General features: G+C 46.5%; 1 protein-coding gene across 1 annotated transcript in view; it reads right to left on the reverse strand.

Annotated features, from left to right (window-relative positions):
• The window catches only part of PARD6G (par-6 family cell polarity regulator gamma), a 65,261-nt gene extending 51,330 nt beyond the window's left edge, over positions 1-13,931 (reverse strand). The window contains exons 1-2 of the mRNA XM_064705705.1: positions 13,776-13,931; positions 761-983 (exon numbers count right to left, since the gene is read on the reverse strand). Of these exons, the coding sequence (XP_064561775.1) occupies positions 761-983; positions 13,776-13,847 (295 nt within the window). The 5' untranslated portion in view covers positions 13,848-13,931. The remainder of the gene's footprint in view (positions 1-760; positions 984-13,775) is intronic.
• Positions 13,932-15,349: the final 1,418 nt, after the last annotated feature.

Consider the following 15,349-nt stretch of genomic DNA (forward strand, 5'->3'; position numbering starts at 1 on the left):
TGTGCTATAAATCACTTCATGGCTGAAAAAAACAAAACTGTGGAGGAAGTGTTAACACAGTGTTAGGTTTCCCTGGGATTTAGGGAGCTCTGTGAGAAGACACCTTATTATAAAAGCCAATTCTCTTCTGAAGAGACTGCAAAACATGGTCCTTAAGGAGAATAACACACAGGCCTTAAACCTGATGTCATCTTGACATTCAGGCAGCTCTTCCCAAGGTTTGCTTGATGATTCAAAATGGGAAGAATCAGCATTCATTAGTATAAGGACAGAGGGGAAAAAAATCATAATTTGCCAGGTTAACGGAGTCAAACAAGATGTCATTTGTGACAATATTTTTTTCCTTTCAGAACTACACATCTGTGTGCATTCACACACAGGCATGAATAACATGGCTATGACACTGATTATCAAGATGGATAGATAAGATCTCTAAATGTGAAGCAGTAGTACTAAGATCCCTTCCTTCCACCAAGGGGAATGGTGCACCTGGCATGCTTGGGTGATGACAGGACAGCAGCACAAGGTACATTCACCTCAGTATGGTATCCTTCAAACACCTTACAGGCAGCACTGCAGTCCTCTCCCTGCCATGCAGCCATGCCATTCCTGCCACCTGCAATGAAGTGTCCGTCAGGAAGAACAAGTTGGCTCCTAGATGCCTCTTTTACAGGATTTCAGTCTTTAAATGGGTGGCACAAATCCACTCTTCCCCTTGCTGCAGCACCCTTTGAGGCACTGAAATGAAACTGCATCTTACCTTGTCTTTGGATAAAAACCCTGAGCAGTGGATGAGCACTTGAAACAGCCTTGAAGAAGTTGTCATCATTGTTAATAGGGAGAAGGTCTCCATGCACATCAGCATATCCGATCATCACTTCCAGGTTGGCTATGTGATGGATGTGAAGAATTAGTTTGTAGAAGTCTTCGAACTTTCCTGGCTTGTAGCGATCCAGAGAGAACCTTCTGAACTCTGCCCCAAACTGCAAGAGAAAGCAAATAGAGCATCAGCAGATGTGTCACCACAGGCCAATGCTCCAGTTTGGCATTTGAACATGGTATGGATCACCTCTCTTCACAGAATTAGAGCCACAGGATCAATCAGGTTGGAAAAGACTTCTGAGATCGAGTCCAACTTCTACCATTCAAAACTATTCTGTGGTGAATACAGTCACATGTTGGTGCTTACAAATCTACTAGTGGCCTTTTAGGTTGTCCCATCAGAACATAACCATGGCTACCAAGACATCACAGGTACACCCAAGTGTTCCACGTTAAAAAAAAATCACATTTTTAAAATATTAAGTTTTCATTAAATCCTCTAGAGGATAACTGCATTTATAGGACTTAACTTTGAAGGTCCGTCATTCATTATCATCACCTCAGGCATCCACAGAACCATTCCTCTCCAAAGCAGAAGTATTCACTCTACTGCTTTCAAAAGAAGTTACTCAGCTATTCAAACAACCTTATAAAAATTCTTTGCACGTTTGCCATCAATACCACTGGGATCCCAACCACAAGACCTTTAAAGAAGCATGGTATGTGAGCACACAGCTTGTTATTAGAAAACACACTCACTCTACACGACCCCTGAATTTCCTGGCAACCCATGCAGCAGAAGGAAAGTTAGTTTTCATGGCTTTATTTTTTCTGTCACTCCACTGGTTTTTATTTATAAAGCTTTACAGACCATTAAGTGCTTGTCAAAAAAAAAAAAAATAGCAGGGGTAGGAGGGTGTGATTTGGCACAAGACAATAGAAAATGTTATAAATCCATGAAGCTGTTTTAAGTAATTCAAAGTGACTGAGGAGAAGATTTCAATGGTCCTTATTTCTGACATTAGAAATAAAATATGCTGTTAAGAACTGGTGGGAAGAATTGGATCCTCTATTTAAGGAAATTATGATAACAAAAACAGGCATCTAGTTAGACTAAACAGCTTAAATCACCTTTCTGGTACATTTAATTTAATATTTTAGATTGTGTAGCACGATTAAACTACTGTTCATCAACCAAACCTCTAAAGCCATCCTAACTCACCCTTGAACACATGGAACCACAGCCACAAATCCAAGAACAAGTAAGGCTGTAACTAGGACCTCATGGAAGTTCTTATTTGCAAAGTCAGCCAATACCAGGGCTTGAAACCAAAGACATAAAACTAACAAGCACACAAAAGAAATAAGAAGTGGGAGAATTTTCTCTAGACCAATTCTTCCTCAAAATGGAGAATGACATGCTTAGAGGTTCTCAGCTGTTAAATCAACTATACATGCAAGTCACTCTTTTGCTGAGACTAACAAAATTATGAATCATCACCATAATCATCTTCAAGCAAAAAAAGGAAAAAAAGAAGCCAACATAACCCTACTGGCTTTGGGCACAAGCATGTTCTCAAATTACTTCCGCAGTTATGAGAATCCCACTCTTGAGCATCAAAGCCCAGTTGTGATCATCTGAAAGCTTGTTTAGTCAAATTATGCTGCTTGTTTGTAATATTAACTGCTAGTTCCAGTTTGGATTTCAGAGTGCCTATCCAAATGCACACAAAGCAAGCAAACCACAGCTGGTTCCAATGGAGGAAAAAAGTCCTCTTTTGTCCTCCACCCCCTGCTCCTCTCCAGAAAAATGCGAGCAGCAACTTACTTCTGTGGACACACTTCAAACTGAAAAAAAAGCTGAAGTCTTCTTATTTAAAAAGTAACCTGAAGTTTTCTTTTTCTTAGATTCAAGTTAGAAAAAGCCATCTTCAAGTGTCAAGTTTAACGCCTATCTACATGATAAACTAAAGGGGAAGGAACAGGACCTTTGTAGGTTTTGCTTAGAGCTGCATCTACTGTTCTGCACACCTGAACAGGAACCTGGGATTCCTTGGGATTCCCTTAGCCAAAAAGCCAGGGCACTCAGATGCCAGTCCCAGAAACCATTTGTTTACTGGACAGCGTATTCAGAACCATTAGCACACATGGTACTGTGGAGGAAGCAGCTGCTGTGCAGTCTCACCCCAGGCAGCACAACACCCACCCCACAAACCCCCCTGGACCCATGGGCTGCTGAGGGAACCCATCCTGCTCTGCCCAACACAGCTGAGGCAGAGCTCAGGACACTGCTCCCAGCAGGAAAGTGGCATGGAAGACGACAGAGGAGAGAACCAAGGATGGTTCCTTGCACTTGGCTGGTATGACCCAAAGCACAGTTTAAGCTGCCCCATGAGAAGACAGCTGGCAAAAGAGCCAAGCCTCCCAGCCTAGCCCCTGCAGGCACACTGGAAACTACTGATCAGTGGAGCCTGACATGTGGGAATGCCATGGCAGGCTTGGGGCACTGAGGTCTGACAGGAATGCTGTCCAGTCAAATTGACTTGTTCACATGTTCAGCCTGAGGAAAGCCCAAGAGTCAATTTCATTTGCCTGGGAATAGCACAATAGTAAACAAATGCAAAAGATTTCACTTGTGCTTCCTGCATGACCAAGCTTTTTAAGGCAAGGGAGCTAGAAGGTGGTTCTGTAGAGGAGAAGGGAAGAATCAAGAGATTTAAGCAGATAAAGAGAATGACTTTCTTTTTGTTTAAAAGTTAATATTACTGCAGTAATAGTTTAGCTAATTTATTCACCCTGTGCATATACACAGGCAGCAACCACTGTCAGCAGGTCTTTTCAGAAGAGGGGAAAAAACTGCTTCAGCTCATTCATCATTCTAATGAGGCTGATAGAGAGTATCACAGTAATAATGGGGTTTGCAGTGCCACTCAGCTTGGAGACTGGGTGCTCTGCATTGTATTCAGCCAGGACTTCAAGATAACATCCGCCGTGTATCTTACAGAAACTACAAGTTCTGATAGCCAAAACTACTGATCTGCTTCTCTAAGCCACAAAGTTCATCTTATCATATCCCTTCACTGAAAGATACACAAGAACTGGTGTCTGCCAGCAAAGTCTCTGCCAGAACAATACTGCATTTCACTATTTGATAAACTAACAGTTTTAACAAGCAGATTAGTTTTCCATAACGAAGTAAATTACTCAGGTCTATTTAACTAATGCAAATACTGCATCTAGTATTGCAGAAGTCAGAGAACAGGAGGAATGGAGGGAACTTAAAAAGAATTTAGTCTGACAGAGCTTATTATAACTGAAAAAAACAACTCAGAAAAAACTGTACATTTTGTTTCACAAAAATAACCTCTGTCCCAAGTTCCTCAAAGTATCAGCCAATCAAACAATTTGTTGTCTGCAGTTTGATGACAAAAAGCACACAACAAAATGCAACACATCAGGCAGGAGCCCCAAACAAAAACAGATGCCCAGAAAAATGTCCTGATAAAAGTTGTGTTAAAGAAGAAGGAAGACCTAGCTAGCTAATCAAAACTTACACAGGCTGATCGAGAGTAATCAACTGCTTTCTCTGGCTTTTTTTCTGGCTAAAGGGTACAAGAGGTCAGAGGAGATGAGGGAGCAGGATTTTGAGGTTTGTTTACATAGAGAGCTGTTGTTTTGTGAAATGAAGGAGTTATTTGCAAGCAAAAGAGGGCAACTCTTTTTTTTTTCCTTTAAATTTTAAGTTTCAAGATGTTTACAGGGCCAAAAATGAAGCCCTATGTTTATGAGGTGCCATCCCTCTAGTTTATTGCTGACTTTGAAATCAGGCTATTGTAATAAGAAGACATCAAAGAGCAACATTTAGCAATAAACAGGAGTTACACTACCCACCTACTTCTCTCATGAAGTAAAAAAATCAAGAACAGAAAGAAAACTAAACACTTTCATCCTTGCATAGACTGTAATTTCTGGTTACATCTGAGATTTGCAAAACTGGCAAGACCTAATCAGGCATGCTTTATCAGAGAGAATGAGCAGAGGGCAAGAAAGAGGAGGAGGGAAATGTAAATGGTTTTGTGCTTGCTGACTTCACCTGAGACTTCAGAGCTCTGCTGTCACATTCATGCCTCTGTGTCTTTGTTTCCTTTTTCTGCCCCAGTTCCACCTTTCCCAGCTCACACAGCATTCTCTGGCTCTGCTCCCAGCCTCAGAGTGGCTGTCACTAGTGGCAAGAAGCCACCAAGCAAGCAGATGCTCTCTGCAACAAGTTTTCTCTTCAAGGGCTCGCTTCAGAGCAGCTCTGTGTCACTAAAATGATCAACCTAGTGGAAAGTGTGAGATTTTCTGCTCAGATCTTGCTATTTCTTTCAAGAGAGAGCCACAAGAGCAAGACAGCTTCTCTTCTGTTTGCCCTTCACAGAAATCCCATCAGGGAAGTTTCACTAGCTTCAGCCCCAAACTTTTTTTCCTGATTGACATCATGCCAGACTTCTACCCTTCCTCCTTCTATTCCCTCCTTTTACTCTCCCAGAGAAACACAGCCATGCCTTAGTATCTTAAATGCTTACAATAGTTTCTCTTACCAAAGAAAATCAGCGGCTCCCCTTCTTTTTCCCCTTTTGCTTCTCTGACACAATGTTTCACATCTCTGTTTGTTTAAAGAACAACCTTTGTAACTCCTTCAGCCCTCCCCAGGGGTCTGTAAGGCTCAGCTCAGGACAACACTTTTCTCTCTTCTGCATCTCCTTGGAAGAGAAATTCTTCTGTCTCTGCTCCCATCACCCTCAGACCACCTTCTGCTCCTGAGATGCACCTTGCATTCAGTCTCACATGCTTGGCTGTCAGCTCAAGGGCAACTTAAAGCCAAAGTTACCCTTTCCTCTGCCTCACCTCATTTCACAGCTTTTGAGAGCTAGACCGCTACACTGCTTATTTAGCCTCACCACCGCATGGCAGTCTGTGAAAATAGTTATCCACAAAAACAATTTTTTCAGCCTGTTTGTTTGGAACCACCATCCCCTTCTTTGCCAGCCCTGCTCCAGCAGCTCCTCTCCTATCAGGCCACCCATGTAGCTGCTTTCTCCCTACCATCCCTGTCAGCACTGCCTCCAAGCAGCACACTGCCAGCCCTCCTCACTGCCTCACCTCCTGAGATTTAAATCCCTAGTGCCACCCTCCTTCAAGAAACAATTGTTTGCAGGAAAGCAAAGCCTTCAAAATAAATCTGTGATTTAAGTGACAAGTCTACCTTTCCAAAAGCAGGTATCTTACTTTTTTTTATTCCAGTTCCCTGCCTCTCTGGGAACAAACCAAAGTCTGTTTGCAAATGATGTAGACCGAGACGGTCCTGTGCAACACACACTCTATCACACCACAGGGCTTAAGCAGAAACACAGCACAGGATGCATACAGCCATGGTCACCATCAGCATGAGGGAGAAAAGGAAGATTTGGCACCTTGCCACCCAGAGGGACAAAGCAATCAGGTCTGGTCAACAGCACAGCTTGCTGCAGAAAGGCAGCCCTGCCCTACTCCAGGTCTCCAGCGAGAGCAAACCACTTTGAGAACACTTACTGAGAGGTATCCACATGGATACAGGAAACCTGCAACCAGTAAGGGCTCTGGCTGGTTGCAAACTTATTTAAGACCATTTTAGCTGCCGCCAGAGGCTTCCCCATGAGCTCAGTGCCAGTAACAGCTGCAGAGAAGTAATTTGATGCAGATGCACGCACACCCCTGGCCAGACCTGAAGGGGGACTGGGAACAGCTGTGCAGGGTGGAAGCAGGAGGGATGGCACAAGGCTGGGTGGCCCTGGGGCTGGTGCACCACACCAGCCATTTCTGCTTGAATGAACTGCAGGAATTTCCAATGGGAATACATATGTACAGGGAGATTTTGCCTTCGCTTAGAGGAAGGCAACATCTCCCAAGGTACATTTCATCTTGTAACTCACAGCCTTCCACTGTAAAGATCATTAGAGACAAGCAGTGAATCCTTGGAAAACCTTTCTTGGTTCCTAAAAGCTCAGATTAAGTGCACACAAAGTCTCTCAGAAAGGGAATGATAAGGGACTACAGAGCAAGGCACTATTAATTGCACCTCTGAAGCACTCCTTGGAGGTGGCTCGTCCTGGAGCCTGTTAGACAGAGCCTCCACAGGTATTTTAACCTCACACAGGAGACATTCCTTTCTGACTTGGCTGTAAACAACATTTAATTTTCTGAGGTGCTCTTTAAAGTTGAAAGGTCCATTGTTCAGTGTCCTTTAGGATGCTTCAGTGTGGCGAGACTAAATTTGAGAAGACTGCTCACATAAGACAGACTGGCTGGACGAAGTTTTAAGCAGATCAGAAATTCCCAAGTTAATAGACTAAAAAGTATTACAAACAGGAGAGATCCTGCTGGAGGCAAGATCAAGAATGAGAAAGCATGGGAATACTGAAACACAAGATGGCAGCTTTCTGGGCAATGCCATCCATTCAGTTAGCACAGCTGGTACCCAAGCCCATACCAATATACTTGCTTCAGGAACGTTGTTGGAGGAACTACCATCTTTCTGTGACAAGACAGACCTGAAACTACATCAGACCTGAGCACCAGAGCATGTCCTCCACCACACCATGCTCTGTAACACCAGGTAGCTCAAAGCAGTGTTCCAGCCTTCCCTGTATCTCCTGGAGGCACCACTGCTCCCACAGTGCCAGGGTACAGGTCAGAGAAGTGAGCTACACTGTGCAGGTGCTCATTGCAGCTGTCACCTGAACAGAACTATCCCAGGATGCTATCCCAAGAACTATCCCAAGTTTGTGCCACACTTTTCAGCTGAGAGGTGAGGGCTCTTGTCTGTGAAGGGCAGCAAGCACAGGAACCGCTGCTGTGGCTCAGCTGAAAGCTGTGCTCACTTTCTCTCATGGCACCTAGCAGACAGACTTAGGGTTACTAGCTATGACCACTTCAGAAAGCTATCCTACTATGAAGAACAAAGATTTGTTTGTAATGAGAGAGGAACCAGGAGTTTAGTAGGTGCTATTTAGCACATCAGAATAAGCACAATACCTGCTGTGAAAAGCCCAGCAAACTGGGAGGGAAAGGAACAGAGGCAACACTTCTTAAGAGATTAATGTTTACAGTCTCTTTCTCTTGACACGTTTTGCAACAATCCAGACTGTCTCAAGTTGCTATTACTGTGGCACACTGTCTTTATTTGAGAGGGGGAAGCACTGCGGTTTTCTGAGTCCGTGCCACATTTGGTTTGCATATAATTGAATACGTTTTCAAGCTCAAAAACAGAAGTTAAATCAGATGGTTACAGGGCTTTTTACTGCACTTATTTTAGTTTTATGCCAGGTATGAAAAGTATGACTTTAACTTGGAAGAATCTAAAGTACTGCTTAAAATCTTTAAGCAGACTTAAAGGCTGTTTTAAGATTCTGTACCATTTTAAGAGCGACGGTTTTTGATCTATTTTGAAGCGTGCTACACATGGAAAACTTTTCTTAAAACTTCAGAAGGCCTGTACAGCTTCAGGGTTAGAGTGAAATCAAAGTACACAAGGCTGGAAAACACAATTTGCAGATCTCTGTCAGTTAACACCAGACAGTGCAGAACCAGATCTTTAAAATCTCTTTAGAGGGGGCTATTAAAAGTAAGCTTGCTCTTTCTGCTATTGCTGCAGTTTTAACACTGCTTGATGCTACACTTCATACATTTCAAATACACAGTGTGTACATACACTGCCATAGCTGAAGAGTCATGTCCAGCAACAGCCATGCAACACCAGCAACTTTGGCAGGGAGGAAGATGCAAAAGGTTTAAACCATCAATCTTTATGGAACAGCACAGGCACACTTCTTCTAAGAAGGGGGGAACAAAGCACCCACAGGGTGTTTGAATGCTACATCTATCTGCCAGCTGGGCAAGCTTGCTAAAGCACTGACTGCTACCCATGCCTCAGACCAAAACACACTTTCAGCTGCGAGTGACTTTGTAAGAGCATGGAGCACAGCTGATCCCAAACGTGCTTTTTGTCTTTGAACACCATAGCAGTATCATGTCTACTCAAGCCACATCAGAAAATTATTGGAAATGTATTGACAATCCATTTGCAGCACCCATCTAAACACCAGCATTTAATGAGAGTCAAAACGGGATAGGAAAAGAGAGTATTAAAAAATATGGTTACAATTAACTGGTTCTATTTATCTTAATGGGTTTGTTTATAGCAGTAGGATGTTAGTCACGTTATTGTTAATTTGTAAATCAGTTTGCAATGCAAGGAAACATGACACCATTAGTAAGGCAGAAATGTGACAGTCAGCACGTGAGTCAGGTAGCTGTGCTTTTACAAACCCCAGCCACTATCAAAAGTTCCATTGTCCGAGAGGGCTCATCAACAACAAAGGGTTCTTCTGCACAGCACTTTTATCAGGGTACGACGAGCACATTTAGCCAACTTTGAAATCATGAAAATTAGTTCTTACTAGTACATACAGTTCACAGGAGTTCATATAGTAGTAACAGAAAAACAGTACTCTGCTGCTTTTAAGCCAGAAACACGGACCTGTCAGTTTCAAAGTAAAAAAAGACCCAAACACACTTTCACAAACAATTCCAAGTGCTATCATTTAAAGGCCCGGGGCAATCTTATACTTCTACTATTCCAAAATTTCTAAGAGATTGGAAAAGAAATACACATTTGGGCTGATAGTTACCCTCCCATTTGAAAAACTGCATATAGTATTCAAGGGAAGAAAAAAATAAAATCTCCTTTCACTCAGAGCAAAACAAAAGAAGATTGGCTACATGGAGTTAGAATTCAAGAGAAGTTCCACCACTAATGTAGGAATTCCTACTTTAAAAGCATTTGTTCTCCTGTAGGCTTATATCCATGGGCAAAGAAGCCTGTAACCTCTCTGTAAAGCTAAAGACAGAAAACGAAAAATAGGTTAAGAACTCTGCCTGTAGCCACAAGATCCCAAACAAAACAAACACAAAAAGCCCCACACACTGCAGGCACTGGAGCTCTTGGTAAAAGGGAAAAAGGGGGAGAGAAAGGGTCATCTGGAAACCTTTTTCAGAGATTAGAGGCAGTTTCTTGAGAGGGGACAGATACTTCACTTGTCACCCAGCAGAGAAAAGGAGCCAGTGAGTACTGGACACATGAGAATACACAGTTGTTCTAAGCCCAGCAAGCTAATGTGTTTTCAGATCCTGTCTAAAAGGGCTGAAACATTAATCCTGAGCTACAGAGACAACACCTAGATAAGAATGGAGCTTCTAATTTATTTTGTCATGAAAGATGGGATAGAAGGGCTAAGGTATAATTACAATTCAATTAACATTTTCTTATGACATGTCCCAACTTCTAAGCAGGTTTTTCTTTACCCTTCCTCTTTTCTATCTAGCAATAAGTTTTTAAGTGTTTTGATTTTAGGGCCAGCTCTCTGAGGATGAGGGTGACAAGGGAAAAAAGCAGGGAACTGAACAGAAGGGAACTTCTTAAAGAAGATGACTGCAGCAATTTCCACCACTGCCGTGCCTGAAGCAGAGGTGTGCACAGATGGCAGAGGGTTTTCCCCTTCAGCATTTGCTGCAGAACAGAAATCCATTAAGCTTTTGTAGCACCTTAGAGTCACCCAGAGAAAAGTGACCTGGCACACACAAAAAGGTACAGGAAAGTGCCACAAAGCTCATCCTTCTGCAATGACAGAGCCAGGGAATATATCACTGCCAGTGTCTCCCCACGAAGTCACAGACATGAAAAATCCATGGACACAAGAATCATGAGCTGAAGCATGCTCTGGGCCATGTTCCCAGCAGGGGTGATGGGTCAGGCTAGGTTCAGCAGAGCTATAGCCTGGTTCAGACCTGCAGAAATCCAATTATCCACAAGCCTCTCAGGCCCACTGGACAGAAAAAGAGGAATACCACCTGCAGGTTTTGGCCCAATGGCACAAGAAGGATGTTGAAAACTGGAATGAGTTCAGCCATCAAGATGCTCCCTCCTTCTCCTCCTCCCTCCCACCCCCTACCCCTTCCAACACACAGACACACACACACTCCTTGTTTTTAACAAACCTCTGGCACACATTAAGAATCTTGTAACTTAAGGATACTTGGGGATTTCCAGAGAAATAGCTTACCCAGCATAGTACTTAGCACTGACAAACTGTCCCCTTTCAATAATCAAGGGCACAAACTGACTTCCAAGAACTTGTTGTTTTGGAGAAAATGAAAGAAATTCGGAAAATCCAGAAAAATCAGATTTCACAGCAGCCATTTTTGAGTTGTGACTAATGCAAGACACCAGCAGGATGCTGGTTTATCCTTAAGGAGGGAACCACCTGGTTATCACAACAGAGGCAGGGATATCAAAGTTTGCAGATGCTGGGGTTATCTCCCATCCAACACCCCACAACCTTTTTTTTTCCCCAGAGCTCCTTAGGATCAAACTCACTCTTCAGAGGAGAAAAGCTATTTCACACCACTGTGTAAAAGCAGCACTCTCTCACACTCAGCTCCTCTGCTAAAAGGGATTCCACCTGCCCACGGACTGCCACTTCCCCAGCGTTTGAAAAGCCACCAAGAATCCCTTGATCCCGGGCCAGCAGCATGCCCTGGCGCAGAGGCTGAGCTGCACCCACCTCCGCTCACCTGGCAGCCCGCGCTCCCGGGCGATAGCTGCAAAATCATGAGTTCTCAGACTCAACTTTCAAGTTCTCTGGCAAGCCCAGGCAGGCCTCATACTTACAAAACACAAGCAACTAAGTGTTTAAAAGGTTGGCTACGCAGGGCTACCAAAAGTAGCATTACTGAACCATTTTGTTCACCCGGCCTCAGATAGTCCATGCAGACAAAAAAAATCTCAACTCTGTATTTCTAGATGATTACAGTACAACACCACAGTGATCCACAGGGACAAGGCTGCCAGCATCACAACCCACCGTACAAGAGCAGCGTGTTTTTGTAAGAGTTATCAGGTTTTCATACAGCACCTTGCCAGGTACCATTGGCTTTTCACTGGGCCTCCTTCAGATCACTGAAGAGTAACTCTGTGAGAGGGAGGCTGTGAGCTTTACATGCAAAATAAAACCATCTTGCAATGTCAGCACCGACAGCCAGCTACATCAACAGCCCGGCTGTTATTGTGCCCAAGTCATGCTAACAGTAAAACTCACCAGCTCCAGGAAATTCAACAGCACAGCTTCCACTGACACACGCTGCAGGGTCACAGATCATCGCTGGGTGCAGCCCTCAAAAGGGCATTTTCAACTTAGCTTCTATTTCAAGTTTTCTTACAATGCAGCAGAGTTCCCCATACTAATTTCTGGGCCACCAGCAGTGACAATCCTGAGCTACAGAAGGCCTTCAGTCCCACCCATGTAAGTTTATTTTCCTTCCCTCCAAAAATCCACAATCATTCCTAGGCTTACAATCTCCCTGCACATCACTCTGTGTCTATAGAACCAGGTAGGATTCACTTACAGAATTCCTGCAGCTGTAAGGGAAGCTACGAGCTCTTTATTTTAAGGTTGCTTTCTAACAGTTAATAGAACAAACTCAAGCTATGGCAACATTGAAGTAGAAGAGAGAGGATGAACCTAAAAATTCTTGTATGTGGTCAAGGCTTTAGTTTCACACTCACAGAATGTAAGGGGTATAATTCAGAAGACAGGATCTGGAGCGTTTGGGAGCCACAAGGAATGTCGTGGGTGGGTTACATCTTAGAACCAATACAAGCTGAACCAAAACTTTCCAGCTATGGAAGCAGAATGGAACTTTCTAGGCCAGTTGAGCCCTTTCAAGAGGCAACAGCAGGTTAGGAAATAAGGGCCTGAACCCACATTTCAGGTGCCATGTTTAGAAATTATTGGAAGCTCCCTTGAATGCAAGGTACTTCTCCCACTGAAGCCATCTCTGTTCCATGTGCTGCTCAAGGCCATTTGATCTGAATGCAGATTTTAACAGCAAAAATGGACAAAAATGAGCAGCACCAAGCAGAGAGTCCCAAGGACATCACCTCCAATACCACCTCAGCAGGTGATCAGGGACTCCAGGAAAGTTAACGTTATCCATACTCTTTTCAACTTATGCATTACTTACACCTTCCTGTAATACGTGTATAAAACACGGGCTTTTGGGGAGATTTCTCAGTTTTGCTTAAACGCTACTTATTTTTGTCTTCAGAGGCAAGATTGTGATGTGCTGGTTCAACCGAGAGTGACCAGAGTCTCTCGACCAGAGCTGAGCACGACCAAGGTCAGGCACAGTCCCCGGCGGGCGGGCAGCTCCGGCAGCCCGGCCGATCCCGGCTCCTGCCCAGCCCCACCAGCGGGCACAGGCTGCTGTCGGTCCCGGCATCCCGGTACAGCCGCCGCAAGAGCGGGAGGATTCCCTCTGGCAGGTCTCCCTCTGGCTCCTGCGGCTCGCACCTACGGCAGCACCGGCGCGGGGACCCGGCCCTTCTCCCTCCCGGTGCTCCTCTCCTCAGAACGCGTCGGGCCGCCCATCCCGCCCACCGGGAGCCGGTCGGAGCGCTGGGGCGGGAGCGGCGCCGCGGCCGCGCCTCCCGGTGCCCCCGGGCCGAGCCCCATCCCGCCCGCCAGGCGAGGCCGGCGGCGCTTCCCGAGCCGCCCCGCGAAGTTACGGCCGGAGTCCCCGCGGCGAAACAAAAGATGGAGCAGGAGCGGCGGGCGGGGAAGGGTCGCGGTCGCGCCGCCGCCTCGGCCGGGCAGGGGCGGCTCGCCAGGAGCTTTGCCCGGAGCGCCGATCCCGCCTCTCCGCCGGCCGCCGCCAGCCCGTCCCCGCTCTGCGGGCTGAGCCCGGGACTCGGCTCCGGCCGCACCGGGCGGGGAGGGCACACACGGGGGAAGGGGGCGGGGGGCTCCATTCATTTTCGGGAGCACCGCCGGGCAGGGGCGCTCCCGGCCGAGGCCGCGCCGCGGTCCGCTCACCTTACTCTTCACTTCCACCGCGCTGCACTCCAGATACCGCAGAGTCTGAGATTTGTTGAAACTCCGGTTCATCTTCCCGGCCCCGCTGCCTCCCCTTCCCGTGCCGCCGCCGCCGCCACCGCCGCCTCACACGAGCCGCCGGCCCCGCTCGCGCCGCGCTCCGCTCCCGCCGCGGCCACTTTGTTCCCGGCGCGCGCGCGCCAACGGCAGCGGCGGCGGCCGCAGGGATCCGCGCGGGGCTCGCGCTCCGGCTGGGCCGGCGGCGGGCGGGCGCCTGGGCCCGGCGGGACACGCCCCCAGACACGCCCAGGACATGCCTCCGGACACGCCCTCTCTTGCCCCGGACACGCCCCTGAACACGCCCCTCACAGCCCCGGACACGCCCCTGAACACGCCCCTCACAGCCCCGGACACGCCCCCGCTCGGCCCGGACACGCCCCTCCCGGTGTGGGAAGCGGCCTCCCGGGCCCCGCTGCCGCCGCTGCCGCGCACGAAGCCCAAAGCGCCCCCGGTGGCTCCCCCGGTGTCCCCCCCAGCGCTCGGAGGTGCCCGTTGTGCGCCACAAAAGAGACCCGCAGGAACTTTTCCAGACGGCGCCGATTGTTCTTGAAAGAGGGTTGGGATCTGGAAAGTGTGCGAGTCGTTAATCTGAGGCCGCAGATCAGCAGGTTCGGGAGGAGTTTCCACCACGCCCTCCCTGAAATAAATCGTTGGACTGCCTCCCTCTGCTAGCAGCTCTCACTAATTAGGTAGGCTATTAATTTGAGAATGTCGTAGGAACTTAACTTCTTTACGTCTTCTGCCAAGGATCTTTTTAATTTTAACAGACCTTTTTCCTTCAGTCAGCATCTTTTAGTCACTGGGAGCCTTTGAAAGTGGTGGTTTTTTCCTACACAATCCTGCCCAAAACATCAAGTCGTGATGTACCGAAGCTCAGGACAGGGTGCAGACCTGTGCAACCTGTTTTCTGCTGCTCGACTTCTCCTAGGATCGTCTGAGCAAGGAGCACAAAGCCCTAACAGAGGTTAAAAGCCACCCATCTCTTCTCCAGGCTTGCTGGGCAGGTGTCAGTGGCAGTGATGGGAATAGCCACGAATTTAGGGGCAAAAGAAAAGGACTGAGTTGACTTTTCATGTGATTACAAGTAGGAGGATCAAAGCACATGCTCCAAATACAAACCAGCTCCATCTTATTGGAAAATGGACCTGAAATGAATGTTTGCCACATGTTCTGGGCTTGCACTGTGTTTGGAAGGCTTGCTGTAAGTTAAACTGCAAAAATAAAGTCTAGAGAGCTGAGAAAGGAAATGTTTGTATGAACTTGCTCTTTCCTCTTTTCATCTTAGCATGAGCAATGCAGCAGCTTTGCTTTCCTGCTGTGATGGCCAAGGCCAGGCTGTGGAGATACAGCATCCCCGGGGTGCTCAGAGGCTGAACAGCCCTTTTGGGATGTTTCAATGTAAAGATGGATCTTGAAATCCAGCAGCTGGATCTGTGTGATTTGGTGCTTCAACATCTGTGGCAACAAGGCCAGTCCAGTGGCATGAGGTTAATCAGTAGCTGGAGGACTGGTCT

This window comes from Zonotrichia leucophrys, chromosome 2 (genome assembly GCF_028769735.1).
Source record: "Zonotrichia leucophrys gambelii isolate GWCS_2022_RI chromosome 2, RI_Zleu_2.0, whole genome shotgun sequence".
NCBI classification, from domain to species: domain Eukaryota; kingdom Metazoa; phylum Chordata; class Aves; order Passeriformes; family Passerellidae; genus Zonotrichia; species Zonotrichia leucophrys.